The sequence below is a fragment of the Nannobrachium achirus genome (assembly GCF_963921795.1).
Source record: "Nannobrachium achirus genome assembly, chromosome: 14".
NCBI lineage: Eukaryota > Metazoa > Chordata > Actinopteri > Myctophiformes > Myctophidae > Nannobrachium > Nannobrachium achirus.
This window is the reverse complement of record NC_137821.1, coordinates 56,313,118-56,325,641: the sequence shown is the minus strand read 5'-3', so window position 1 is coordinate 56,325,641 and position 12,524 is coordinate 56,313,118. Positions and strand designations below refer to the sequence as shown.

General features: G+C 43.4%; 1 protein-coding gene across 1 annotated transcript in view; it reads left to right on the top strand.

Moving 5' to 3' along the window:
• Positions 1 to 12,524, top strand: part of htr2cl1 (5-hydroxytryptamine (serotonin) receptor 2C, G protein-coupled-like 1) — a gene marked incomplete at both ends in the record, with an annotated part of 47,981 nt that overhangs the window by 8,426 nt on the left and 27,031 nt on the right. Inside the window, one exon of the mRNA XM_080741712.1 lies at positions 11,718 to 11,918. Within this exon, the coding sequence (XP_080597838.1) occupies positions 11,718 to 11,918 (201 nt within the window). The remainder of the gene's footprint in view (positions 1 to 11,717; positions 11,919 to 12,524) is intronic.

Here is a 12,524-nt window from a genome sequence, read left to right as displayed (position 1 = left end):
GTCCTTTCGCAAATCATACAAGGCCGTCGCACAAAAGTAGTGAAAACAGCAGATCTACAAGCACACAACGCCTCGCACCGCGAGGCGTTGTGTGCTTGTAGATCGGCAGTTGTCACTCGTTTAGATCATTTAAAAAATTATACATTCAAAACGAACCGTTTTGGACATACAAGATTTTCACCCGACAACGACGATATCTGAACTGTCGCTGGAGTAGCGGGAACGCCACCGTCGCCCCCTGCAATGTTGTGGCCCTCGGCTTGGTACCCTAGACATGATAGGGCCCTTGGGGAAAACTAATTGGGGAACCCTGTCGTAGCCTATCCTCTCTCTCTCTCTCTCTCTCTCTCTCTCTCTCTCTCTCTCTCTCTCTCTCTCTCTGTTTATCTGCTGGTTCAAGCTGTGCTTTCCGCCGATAGCTCTGTGTGTTCATCGACGTCGGACACAAACAGATGTACCGTACAAAGAAATCTCAGTTTCTCTCGACGTCTCCTTATCTCTCCTATACCTTTCGACACCGTGTCCGGACGCCTGCTATCTCGCTGTCTCCTTTCAGTGCGTTCACTTACACACGAGTCCTGCAGCTTGTGTGTGCGTGCGTGTGTGCGTGTGTGTGTGTGTGTGTGTGTGTGTGTGTGTGTGTGTGTGTGTGTGTGTGTTTCCCAGTATGCGCAGTTCAATAACCCCGGTGTAATCAATCCAGTGTGGTATTTATCTTCATCGATCGACTCAGTCACTGATACTGTGCGCACACGCGCACACGTCGCGCACGCACGCACGCACACACACACACACACACACACACACACACACACACACACACACACACACACACACACACACACACACACACACACACACACAGAGAGAGAGAATAACCACACTGGCATTCAGTGGTGGAAGAAGTAGTCTTATGACGAGGGTTCGTATTTTAGATTGTAACTAGAGAAAGAAATGATGAGTGTTAAAAGGTTTTTATTTACTGCTTTCTTTAGTTTTAGCGGTTTTATAATGATTTTGATTTCAGTGGTTTGGGGGCCAAGTGGATAAGCCCATTTCCAAGACGCACCGCAATCTTTCATGGGCAGATATGTGACTTATAGTAGCGTTACTATAAATAGTAATAAAGAAATCGCAGGCTTATTTTGCCTAGAAAGACACATTTAGCCACTTGTACGCATGCCCGAACCCACTGAAATCAAAACAGCTAAAATCACTAAAACGATAGAAAGAAGTGAAAACATTTTAAATTATAATTTCGTCTTTTCATTTCAACACCCCGTGGGGCCTTCAATTCATGGAGATGTATTGTTTTCCTCGCATTCCTCAGCCAATAATTTGATGATCAGCTCAATTGAGTTTCCTACAGGGGTGCAGTTGTCCCGATTTAAAATGAAGCAAACACAGAACTGAAAGTTCCTATGATTGGCCGCTAGTTGCGCAGTTCTGGCACCAGAAGCAACATGTTCTCCATAGGATTCCATTCATTTCCCCAGAATTAGATTTTCTTACCTTAATAAACATTGTCATAAATACTTTATGGTTCCTGTCGCTAGTTTAAAGCCTCGTTTCAATCACCATGATATGCTTTTTGTGAAAATATGGTCCAATTTATGTTATAATTGATGTTATAGCAGGGTATGCTGTAGGAGGGGCTTGTGATCATTATCATTGTGATGATTCTTCTTCGTGTGCTTTATTTTCAGCAAGCTCAAGACAATGTCCCATGTATCCCTGCGGTTGCACGTGACCGTTGGTAGCAAATAGCATTCGAGGTGGTACCATTTCTACCAATGAACGTTGATTTCTACAATTGATGGCGGCACCCGTACAACGGCCAAAAAAATCTTCATTTGTGCAGCATAGAAACCATGGCTTTCCACTGTCCATATTGTTTTACAGTCTATGGTTCTCCTACTAAGCAGCCACCTGGTCATCCCGTGTGTGCGTGCGTGCGTGCATGTGTACGTGCGTGCGTGCGTCCGTGCGTGCATGCACACATTGTTAGGTATGATTCATTAGATGCGGCCAGAGAGGATTATTGATTAAAGTGGGAGTATGTGTGTCTTAAAGACCTATTGATCATTAGACCTGCTGCTAACTGTCAGTAGGTGGGCTTCATTGATGTGCCGCTCGGCTGGTCTGTTGCATCTAGAGCTCAGAAAGAAAGCAGGCAGTGCTGGGAAGAGTACTCACATTTTGTAACTAATAAAAGTAATAGTAAGACGCCTCAGGGCGACATGCAACCCCCTCCCTAAAGGGCGAGGTCGCGCCAATTCTTGGCCACCTGGCCAGTGATGTATATCGGACCAGTTACCCATAAATGGAGATCCATGTACTGTATATAGTGCATCCCTTTTATGCCTACATGGAGATCCCTGTATGAACCAGCCGCACAGATATGGGCTGTCTTCCTCCATATATGGCTAACGTCCTGTTAGCTATGGGCTTAATATTGATGACATCAGGTATCTCCATATATAGGCATAAAAGGGATTCCGTTAGAGTGGTTCCCATGACATCACAACATACAATATATTTTATGCCCATACATGGAGATCCTATCTGAACCAGCCACACAGATATGGGCCATGTCTTGGCCATCTGGCCAGTGACACACACGTATATAGATACAGTATATATTAGAGATGTTACCGATCAATCGGCAATGGATCGGATCGGGCCGATCAAAGCGTGATCGGCAATAATCGGTGGTTTAGATCAAAAGGTAAATTCACCGATCCGATCGGATCGGTGCATCCGATCAACCAGCCGTTCAGTATGCCCACTTGAGACCATTTTGGGGTATTGATTTCCACAGTGCTGAAGGAATAATTAGTTACTGCTTTGATAATAAATACATAGTAATGCTGGTAAATAACTATAAGGCAAATATATAAATGAATTCATGAGTGAATTAATTAATTAAAGTTTAAACATTAACATTTAGAAAATATAAATAATATATAAATAATAACTTGATCGGATCGGTGATTGATCGGTATCGGGTGATCAAACTTTTGTGATCGGTGCTCGGTGATCGGTTCCAAAAAACCTGATCGGACCATCCCTAGTATATATATATATATATATATATATATATATATATATACATAACCATAGAACCAGCCCATAGACTGTAAAAATGTGTACGCACACGTCTACACGTCTACATGTCTACACACGGGCAAGCTGTGACATTTCTCATGGTAAACTGCAACCTTTAGGTCGCAATCAATACTGCAATGTAGAAATGCTCTGTTAGGCTGAAGTCACACCAAAGTACCACTACCTATGAGGGTGGATTCCCCATTCCGCCAATGCATTTCAATGAGAATGGAGCGGTTTCATGCCAGTAGAGGATTTCTGAAAAAAAAAAAAAAAAAAAAACGCATTGGCGGAATGGGGATTCCACTCTCATAGGTACTTCAGCCTTAGGCCTACGTGTAAAAGTCCAGTATGCAAAATGTACTTGAGTAAACGTACAAACGTGTTGGCATCAAAATGTACTTAAAGCAACATAATTTCTTATTATGCAGACTGTCCCATTTCAAGTTTTTAAATGTATAAAGATCCTTTGAAAACAGCAGATCTACAAGCTCACAATGCGTCGCAACGCATTGTGAGCTTGTAGATCGGCTGTTTTCAAATGGCCGAAATATAGCGCTAAAGTCGTTTGTAATAATAATCCAAATCTACAAATAACTAGAGTTTCAAATAAAGGTAGTGCAGTAAAAGTACAATATTTGGATCCGAGATGTATAACAGAGTAGGTAAAGTATTGAAAATTGGAAATACTCAAGTAAAGTACAAATACCTAAGTGCCTGAGGAGATCAGACTTGGCGAGCGTGTGCCTTGTTTTAAATCTCTCCCGTAGCAGTATAGTAATCCCCAACCCTCCTAGTTATCATTTTCTCTTTATCGTGTTTCATTGCCTCCACCAGACCGAACGGCTGAAGGCTAGAGAGGCTGTTTTCACTCCCGTCCGTCCGTGTGTCCACGTGTGCGTCGGTTAGTCTATGATCAGCTAATCTCTGGCACCGTTGGACCGATTGACATGAAACTTTGTGCGATCTATGACAGCCCCCTTCACGTTTTGAACTCTTGAACCGTATGTCGTACAATCAACATTATGTGTACTGTGTTTTTCCTTGGATTCCAGACTAGATTTTCCAAACAATTACAACTATGGAACAAGACGAGCCGAGTGCTTCAGTGGTTTAGCAACAGGGTGATATCTCTGGTCCTGTGGTGTTTGAGGTGCTCAAAGTTAATATGGAGTTAAATCGACAAGGGGTCCGTCCCATCAAGGGAAATTCTTCAAGCACACTCACGAGTCAAGGAACAGCTAAAAAGCCTGAGTGGGACTTAGATATTAGGGCCCAAGGCGGAGGGGCCTAAATTATTTTATACTTTATCTATTGAAAAATAGAGGCTGGCTGCTTCAGTGGTGTGTTAGGCTCAGCGTCAAAGCTTCCAGTCATAATGTCATGGGTTCGAATCCCACTCCCTACACTACTTTTTTTCACATCAGGCATAGTTTTGCCACATTAGGCATAGCTTTTTGTGAGGTTAGTGTTAGGGTTAGGGCTAAGGTTAGGTTTAGGCATAGTTTTTTGTGAGGTTAGGGTTAAGGTTAGGTTCGTGCCCCGGTAGCTCAGTCGGTAGAGCTCTCGCCTTTGCACCGCAAGCTCTCGCCTTTGCACCGCAAGGTCATGGGTTAGATTCCGGGCACCGCCAACTCAGCGTATGAGTAGCACGGCTTGGCAAGTCGTGCGGCAAGTACTGGGAGCTGATGGTAGGTGTGGTGCTCCTCCTCAGCAGTCCATCTCCCAGGGGTCTAGCGCATTGTAACGGGGACAGACTCCCGCGTGTTACCGGCTGATACCGACAATAAGCCACTCCCTACCTACTTGTAGGTTCAGGCGTAGTTTTTGTGAGGTTAGGATCATGGTTAAGGTTATGCTTGGGCATCATTTCACCACATTATTGTAGGTATACTATAGTATAGGCTATCAAAAAACATAGCGTGTCACTTTGTGAGCTTGTAGATCTGCTATTTTTGAAAATATTGTGAAATTTGGTGCAAGGACACTATCTCTGGGGGAGCCCGGGTTCGAACCGGGAACCCTTCGGGAACCCTGGGACTGGGACTGAGTTACTAGGGCCCAACGTGGAGGGGCCTTGCTTATTTTAGCTATTGAAAAATAGCAGATTTACAAGCTCACAGCGAACATTTGTAACTTAAATTCTGCTTCTGGGGGGGTCCCTGGAATTGAATATTTTGAGATGGGGGTCCGTGGCCAAATACATACAATTTTGGGGGTCCTTCACTTTTTGAAAAAGTTTGAGCACCACTGACATACAGAAATATAGGTTTTTCAAAAAAAACCTTAGAAGGATTTGAAATATTCAAAGACTTGCACAAATCTTAACGATTTTTCAAAAATAGCAGATCTACAAGTGTATATCTGCTATGTTTCAGTAGTTAAAGCACAAAATAATTGTGCGGGGGCCCGCAGTGAATCCTTGTTCCCAGGGCCCAGAATTTGGTGCGACACCCCCGACGCTGACAACTTAACTTCCTCCACTGTCCTCCAAGGGCCAATGAGAAAGCCAAGCGGCGCGCTCAGTACTGTAGTTTGTAGTTTGTCCCAGAGGGTCTTGTTGTACCACGACAGACTGAATAGTACATTTTAAAACAATCCACTGCCAGGTAGGCTACTGTACATAGTTAGTTAATTCAGTAGCCTCTTGCCAGGGTTTTTCAGATGTTTTTTACCTTATTGTCGAGGCTCCATGACGTTCATCTTTTCTTTCCCCTGCGATCACCCATGCTTTTGTTATGGTCCGTAGAAAACGGACTGCTCATTAAGTGTGACAGCCCAGTGGGCTTGAAGTCCTGTAGTATGACTGATGCATCTCCTCTGGTCACACAGCTGTCCGTCTCAGGACCTTAAAAAGGAGCCTCCTCTGTACCCTCAGGTCCCCAAAAATGCTTAGGCACCACAACGCACATACATCGTGAGGCCGTGCGTGTGGAGGTCAAAACAAAGACATCATATACACAACCTTAGCCCACGCACGTCGGACGCACGTGAAACGCACGAAACATTGATACTGACTAATGAACTAGGGTCAGAAGGTGAGCAGCTGGCCGGAGTTCCACCGGTCATCATGCCTCTAGTCTGGCCAACCCTAAACATTAAACAGTATAATGTGAACAGAAAGAGGACTCCCAAGTCCCTTCTGGGAGTGCAGTGTGTTATTGCAGGGTAATGGGGTACAATGAGCTCTTTAAGACGACCGTTAAGGGCTATGCAGGCGAGGAGAAAGCACTTTAAATTCCATCCTGAACTTTACAGGGAGACACTGAGTACAGAGACTCAGATATGAGAGAAAATGTGTCTATTTTTTGTCAGAACAACACAGCCTGCGGCGTATACTGCGACAGATGGGGAGTCTTTGGGGACTTGCTGGGGCAGCCTGATAAATAGCTAATCGTAATAATCCAACCTGGAGGTATAACAAATACGAGGCAGTAGCGTTAGTCTCCTGTCATCGATCACGCCACGTCCCCCAAAGCAGGGTTTGTACAGGGTTGTTTTGAGGAGAAGATGTTGGCACCGATGTGTGAATACGGTTGCGCTCAAAATTATTCAACACCCCCCCCTGCAAATCTGGTTTATTGGCTAAATTCACAAACTGACAATGAATGAAAACATATGAATGAAAAAATAAAATCAATTGACGGACTATAAGCCACGGCTTTTTTTTCCCATGTTTTGAACCCTGCGGCTTATACAATGGTGCGGCTTATATAGAGATTTTTACAGCTAACGGCCACCAGGGGCGCTCTAGCGGGAAGCAGGATGGACACCTGTGGCTTATAGTCAGGTGCGGCTTATATGTAAAAGTTAGATTTTTGTTCTAAATTTAGCTGGTGCGGCTTATATTCAGGTGGAGCTTATAGTCCAGCAATTACGGTAAATATCTCAAAAGTAACATTCGTTGTGTGTGTGTGTTTTTTTTTTTTTTTTTAATTCAATGCTAAATGCCACTTTCAACGTCACTTTTAACTGCAATCGACTAATCAAGGGCTTAAATAGTTGCATCAGCATTCTGGCCTGACTAGAAATGTGTTGACTTGTTGACTGTGATTAGAGCAGTTAGAAACATAAGTTTAAGGAATGATCAGAAAAGTTCAGAGAAGAGATTATTGCTTTGTAAAAAAAAAAGGAAAAGGATATAAAACAATTGCAAACACACTGAATGTTCCAAAATGTACAGTTTTGAGCATAGTTGACACGTTCTAAGTCAAAGGAACAGTGGTTACACTAACAAACAAATTTGTCAGAGATGGTTGAATAATTTCGAGCACAACTGTAGTTTTAAAAACACCAGTAAGACTCCCTAATCAGGAGATAAGCGACCGTCAGGTTGTAGCCATTCTGGAGGGAATATGGGAAATGGGACAGATCCATGTTGATGACGACTTTATAGCTAGTGTTTACCGCTTTGTGTGATTTTCTACCAAAATCTGTAGGAGCAGTGTCCAAACACGTGTTTTGCTAAAAATAGGCCTGATGGTGGCGCTAGAAGAGGGCCATGTGAGGAATGAGGGGTTTGACATCCAAGGAGTGTGTGTGCAAAGTTTGGCATAGATAGGGCCAACGGTGGCAGAGATATGACAAGGGCAAAAGTGTGACGTGATGTGACTGACAGACTGACAGCCGGTGGAGCTTTTCATAGTAACTGCGACCTGACAACAACTAAAAAGAAAAAGAGAAGATATTCAATGTTTTACCGTAGGCCTACTTTTAAACCTCCTTCAAGCTTGTTTTGTACCACTACCTTACACAGGCACACCCCAATGCGAGGAAAACTGCTTTTTATGTGACCTGCCTTCGTGGACGGAATGGGAGGGAGGAACTATGGGAGGAACTGAAGTCAATAGGTAACAAAATGTTGTGTATTAGCGGACAGACGGACATGAGGTGGAGTTTCTTTTTTATACTAAATGCTCCCTGACGGTCGCAACAATATGGCAGTGATCAGAAGGAACTGAATGCAAGATTTTGAGACAGAGAGAGGGAGAGAGAGAGAGAAGAGGAAAATGGCAGATGTGCTGTGTCATGTGTTGACCTCAATTCTGTGTTTTGACCTCCGCCAGTTACACATGCTCCCTCCCCCCTTGGCACACAAACACACACACACACACACACACACACACACACACACACACACACACACACACACACACACACACACACACACACACACACACACACACACACACACACTAGTGTTGTAGTACTCGAGTCAATGACTCGTCTCGAGTCAGGACTCAAGTCCAAATTTTCACTGACTCGGTCTCGTCTCGGACTCGCCCTTAATTTGACTTGGACTCGTCTCGGTCTCGGACTATTTGACTCGAGTCCACTCGAGTCGAGTCATTACAATGCAATGGAATAAATGTTATATCCATATGAGGAGCGCATTCACGTTAACATTAAGAGAGCTGCCTAGTTAAGTAACGGAGCATTCTGACGTGCATCTCAGTAGCACGCATGCACACACACACACACACACACACACACACACACACACACACACACACACACACAGGCACACACACGCAGAGCCCCGCTCAACACAGTAGCAAGCAACTATGCTGAGTTCCCAGAAGTTATTTTTTTCGCCAAACAGACAACAGCACAACACTCCACTCTGCTTTCCTCTTACCTGCAGGATATCCTTGTGTCCCCAAATAAATAATCCTTATTGTAGTAAAAACAGCTTCCAAACACAAGCCTTTGTGATCATGTGTAGTTTAATCCACCCGCACCACTGGATTAAGAATTTACGTCTTTTTTATTTCCAGGTGTAGTCTATTACTCGTTAAGCAAGCCTCGTCTAAAAGTTTTAAAGTGCACTGATCAACAGAGAGAAGTGTAACATTGTAAGTCCCTGTAGAGAGGTTAAAACGAATCAAATATCAGACTAATGACACAGGGTAGCCTACATTTCTCACCTTAAACAATGAAATGCAGACAGGCACATACTGCTATGTGTTTGAATGGGAAAACCTTATTTATTTATTTTAGCTTTTAGTCAAAATAAAATATTAAGATAAGAGTTTGTTTGAAAAATGTTTTGCTATAATCTTGCATGCTCTATTTCAATGCAACTATAACAGCAATGTTTAAAAATGTTATAGATTACAGTAGTAGACCTATAATCATTTTTTAAATAATATTATTTTTGTTATCACTTGGCCTTTTGGTGCATGGGCATCAATATTATATCCATATCATGATATTAGACTGGATAGGCCTAATTAGCCTATTGTCTGTGATTTGGGATATTGTACTACAGTATATGCCAAGTCTTATTTGTACACTAAAGTACTTGTTCTCTGCCTGGGGGAAAATGTAATTGTAGCAACTCAAATGTCTAGTTCTTAGACAGAAAATTGGTATGGGAAAAAAAACTACCTCTCCATAAAACTCCCTCAAACCTAAACCACAGCATTGACAGCAACCAAAGGTAATTTGGGGTATATTGGAAACACCAGACAGGTGAATGCACATGAACGGGGGGTTCTTGCATTGTGTGTGTGTGTGTGTGTGTGTGTGTGTGTGTGTGTGTGTGTGTGTGTGTGTGTGTGTGTGTGTGTGTGTGTGTGTGTGTTGAAAAGAAATAAATAAATAAAACAAAAACAAACTAAAAATATTGTTTTCTACAGCCTACCTATCAAAAAAAAAAAAACTGGACTCGGTTCGGTCTCGCCTCCATTTGGTCTCGGACTCGCCTCCCATTGGTCTCGGACTCGACTCGGACTCGACCCCCTCCCAGGGGCTCTTGACTCGGACTCGACTCGGACTCGAACCCCATATGACTTGGACTTGACTTGGACTCGCTTTAGGTGGACTCGACTACAACACTAACACACACACACACACACACTATATGCAGTCGATGATACACGAAAGAAGAAGTCTTGCCCAGCCCAGAATACATATACACACGGGTGTGTGTGTGTGCGTGCGTGCGTGCATGCTATTGTGGACTTGTGTGTGTTTGTGTGCGTGTTCAGTGTGACCAGAATGCGTTCACAAATACTCTCTCTTATATTTGAGAGAAGAGAGAGTGTGTGTGCGCACTGAATCTTGACATCACACACGTGCATACACATGCACAGTGCATGCGTGTGCTTGTGGTGTGTAGAGAGATATAACTGAGCGAGAGAGAGAGAGAGAGAGAGAGAGAGAGAGAGAGAGAGAGAGAGAGAGAGAGAGAGAGAGATTTATAATAACTGGCATTATATAATGTCCAGAGGGAGATAGAGATACAGAATAGCCTACAATTTAGCAGCATCTTAACCCTTAACAATACTAATATACGCGAGGCGTTGTGTGCTTGTAGATCTGCTGTTTTCACTAGTTTAAATCATTTTTTAAATGATAAATACAAAACAAACGGTTTTGGACGTACAAGGTTTCCACCCGACAACGACGAAATATAACTCATGTAATTGGCCCACTGGCTTGTCACTTGTCATGATCTGAAACGGCAAATCTTTGAGTAGCAGCAGTGAGGGCCTCTGCAACTCTTTTTCCCGGGCTGAATCAGGGGCCCAGCACGTCCCTGGTGTGGAGGTCGGGGGGTTCAATGAGTTCATCAATCAGATTGATTCATCAATCAATCTCTCTCTGTCCTCAGGGGCGTCAATTGGGTATGGCAGGGGTATGCAGCTGCCATACCCTAGGTCCGGGGGCGGAAATAAAAGTTACTTTTAAATATAAATCCATGAATGTCTCTTTGTCTATCTGTTCTGGTTATTATGTTGTTAACTTACAGTAAAATAACTACAAATGCAAAATGTAACAAAATGGTCACTTTAACAAGGTATTATAATTATATTCTCGACACTTGTATTCTCCGACATCTTGATAAAATGGTATATTCCCAGGTTCCGCAGGTCAGCTGCACAGGTGCAATGCATTATTGTTAACTCATTTAATGCCAGCCACCACTAGAGGGCGCCCAGTGACCAGAGAATAATAGAGATATGCTGGTAATGCATGCCCAAGCCCTGGAGCCATGACTTGCCAGAACACTTTCCTTTGTGCATGTACAGGAAGAGGATGAAGTTAGCTTGAAGTTAGCTATTGGCGACCAAGCATTTTAGATTTAGATTTTCGTCAACTTAGCCATGATTAAACGTTGCACACCTCATGCATGGGAGAAAAAACAGAGAAAATGAGCTCTAAAGATCCTGGATTGCATTGGAGTGGATGGTAAATATCAGCAAATATCGGCAAATATCGTCCTCTGTAAACAGAGGACAAAAAAAAATTGAAAAAAAAATTTTTTTTTTCAATCTTTTTTTTTTTTTTTATTAAAAAGCCGAACTAGTTCGGGATTGGCACTCTGGGATGCGATAATAAAGCCGAACTAGTTCGGGATAGGCACTCAATGAGTTAATTGTGACACGTTTACTAACATGCCAAGTTTAGCTGCACTTGAACAACCGTTCCAGGCTGCCATATCCAGCCCAAGAAACCGTAGAAACGGGGGGAAAAATAGAATATACTTCTTGAAATAAATGTATCATGCCTGTTGCTAAGTTCGCGCGCGTGCAAGACACCAGTCATGTTGCCATAGCTTTTTCTGAACTGAGGCCACTGTCTGTCCTCTCTCTCTCGTCCAGACTACGCGTGGCCGCTGCCCAGCGCCCTGTGTCCCATCTGGATCTACCTGGACGTGCTCTTCTCCACGGCGTCCATCATGCACCTGTGCGCCATCTCCCTAGACCGCTACGTGGCCATACGCAACCCCATCGAGCACAGCCGCTTCAACTCCAGGACCAAGGCCATGATGAAGATCGCCGCCGTCTGGACCATCTCCATAGGTGAGGAGGAGGCGAGACACGTGTGCAGTAGGGGTGTAACGATGTAGTAACTGCATCGAAATATCGTTTTTAACTTAAAAATTCAAAGGACATCAAAAATGAAAACAGTTAAAATTGTATCGTATCGTTTGAATTTGTATCATATCGAATCTAGGGTGACCAGATCCAAACTGTTCATTTGAGGGACAGAAGTACCACTTGTGGGGGACAATGTGGGACGGGCGGGCGGGGGGTTAATAGCAAATTATTAAGTTGCTAATAAATGCTTTGATGTCATATTCGACCATAGGCCTAATACTGCCTATTAATTTGTTATTTACCCCCATATAGGGGACATTTCTCATGTTATTTTATTAACAGGCTTAAAAACATATCTTGCAGGGAAAAGAGACAATGAGAGAGATTTACAATGGAATACTCTGCCATATAATGTATTCCAGTAGTCCAGTGTGGTCCAGTCTAGCTTGCTGTGAGCTCACGTTAAGAGCAACAATCAGCGCACCTATATCAACACCTGCCAGTCACAATGTGGGACAGAGTCTCAATTTGGGGGACACCTGAAAAGTCATGGAAATGTGGGACTGTCCCTGCCGATTCGATTCGAAT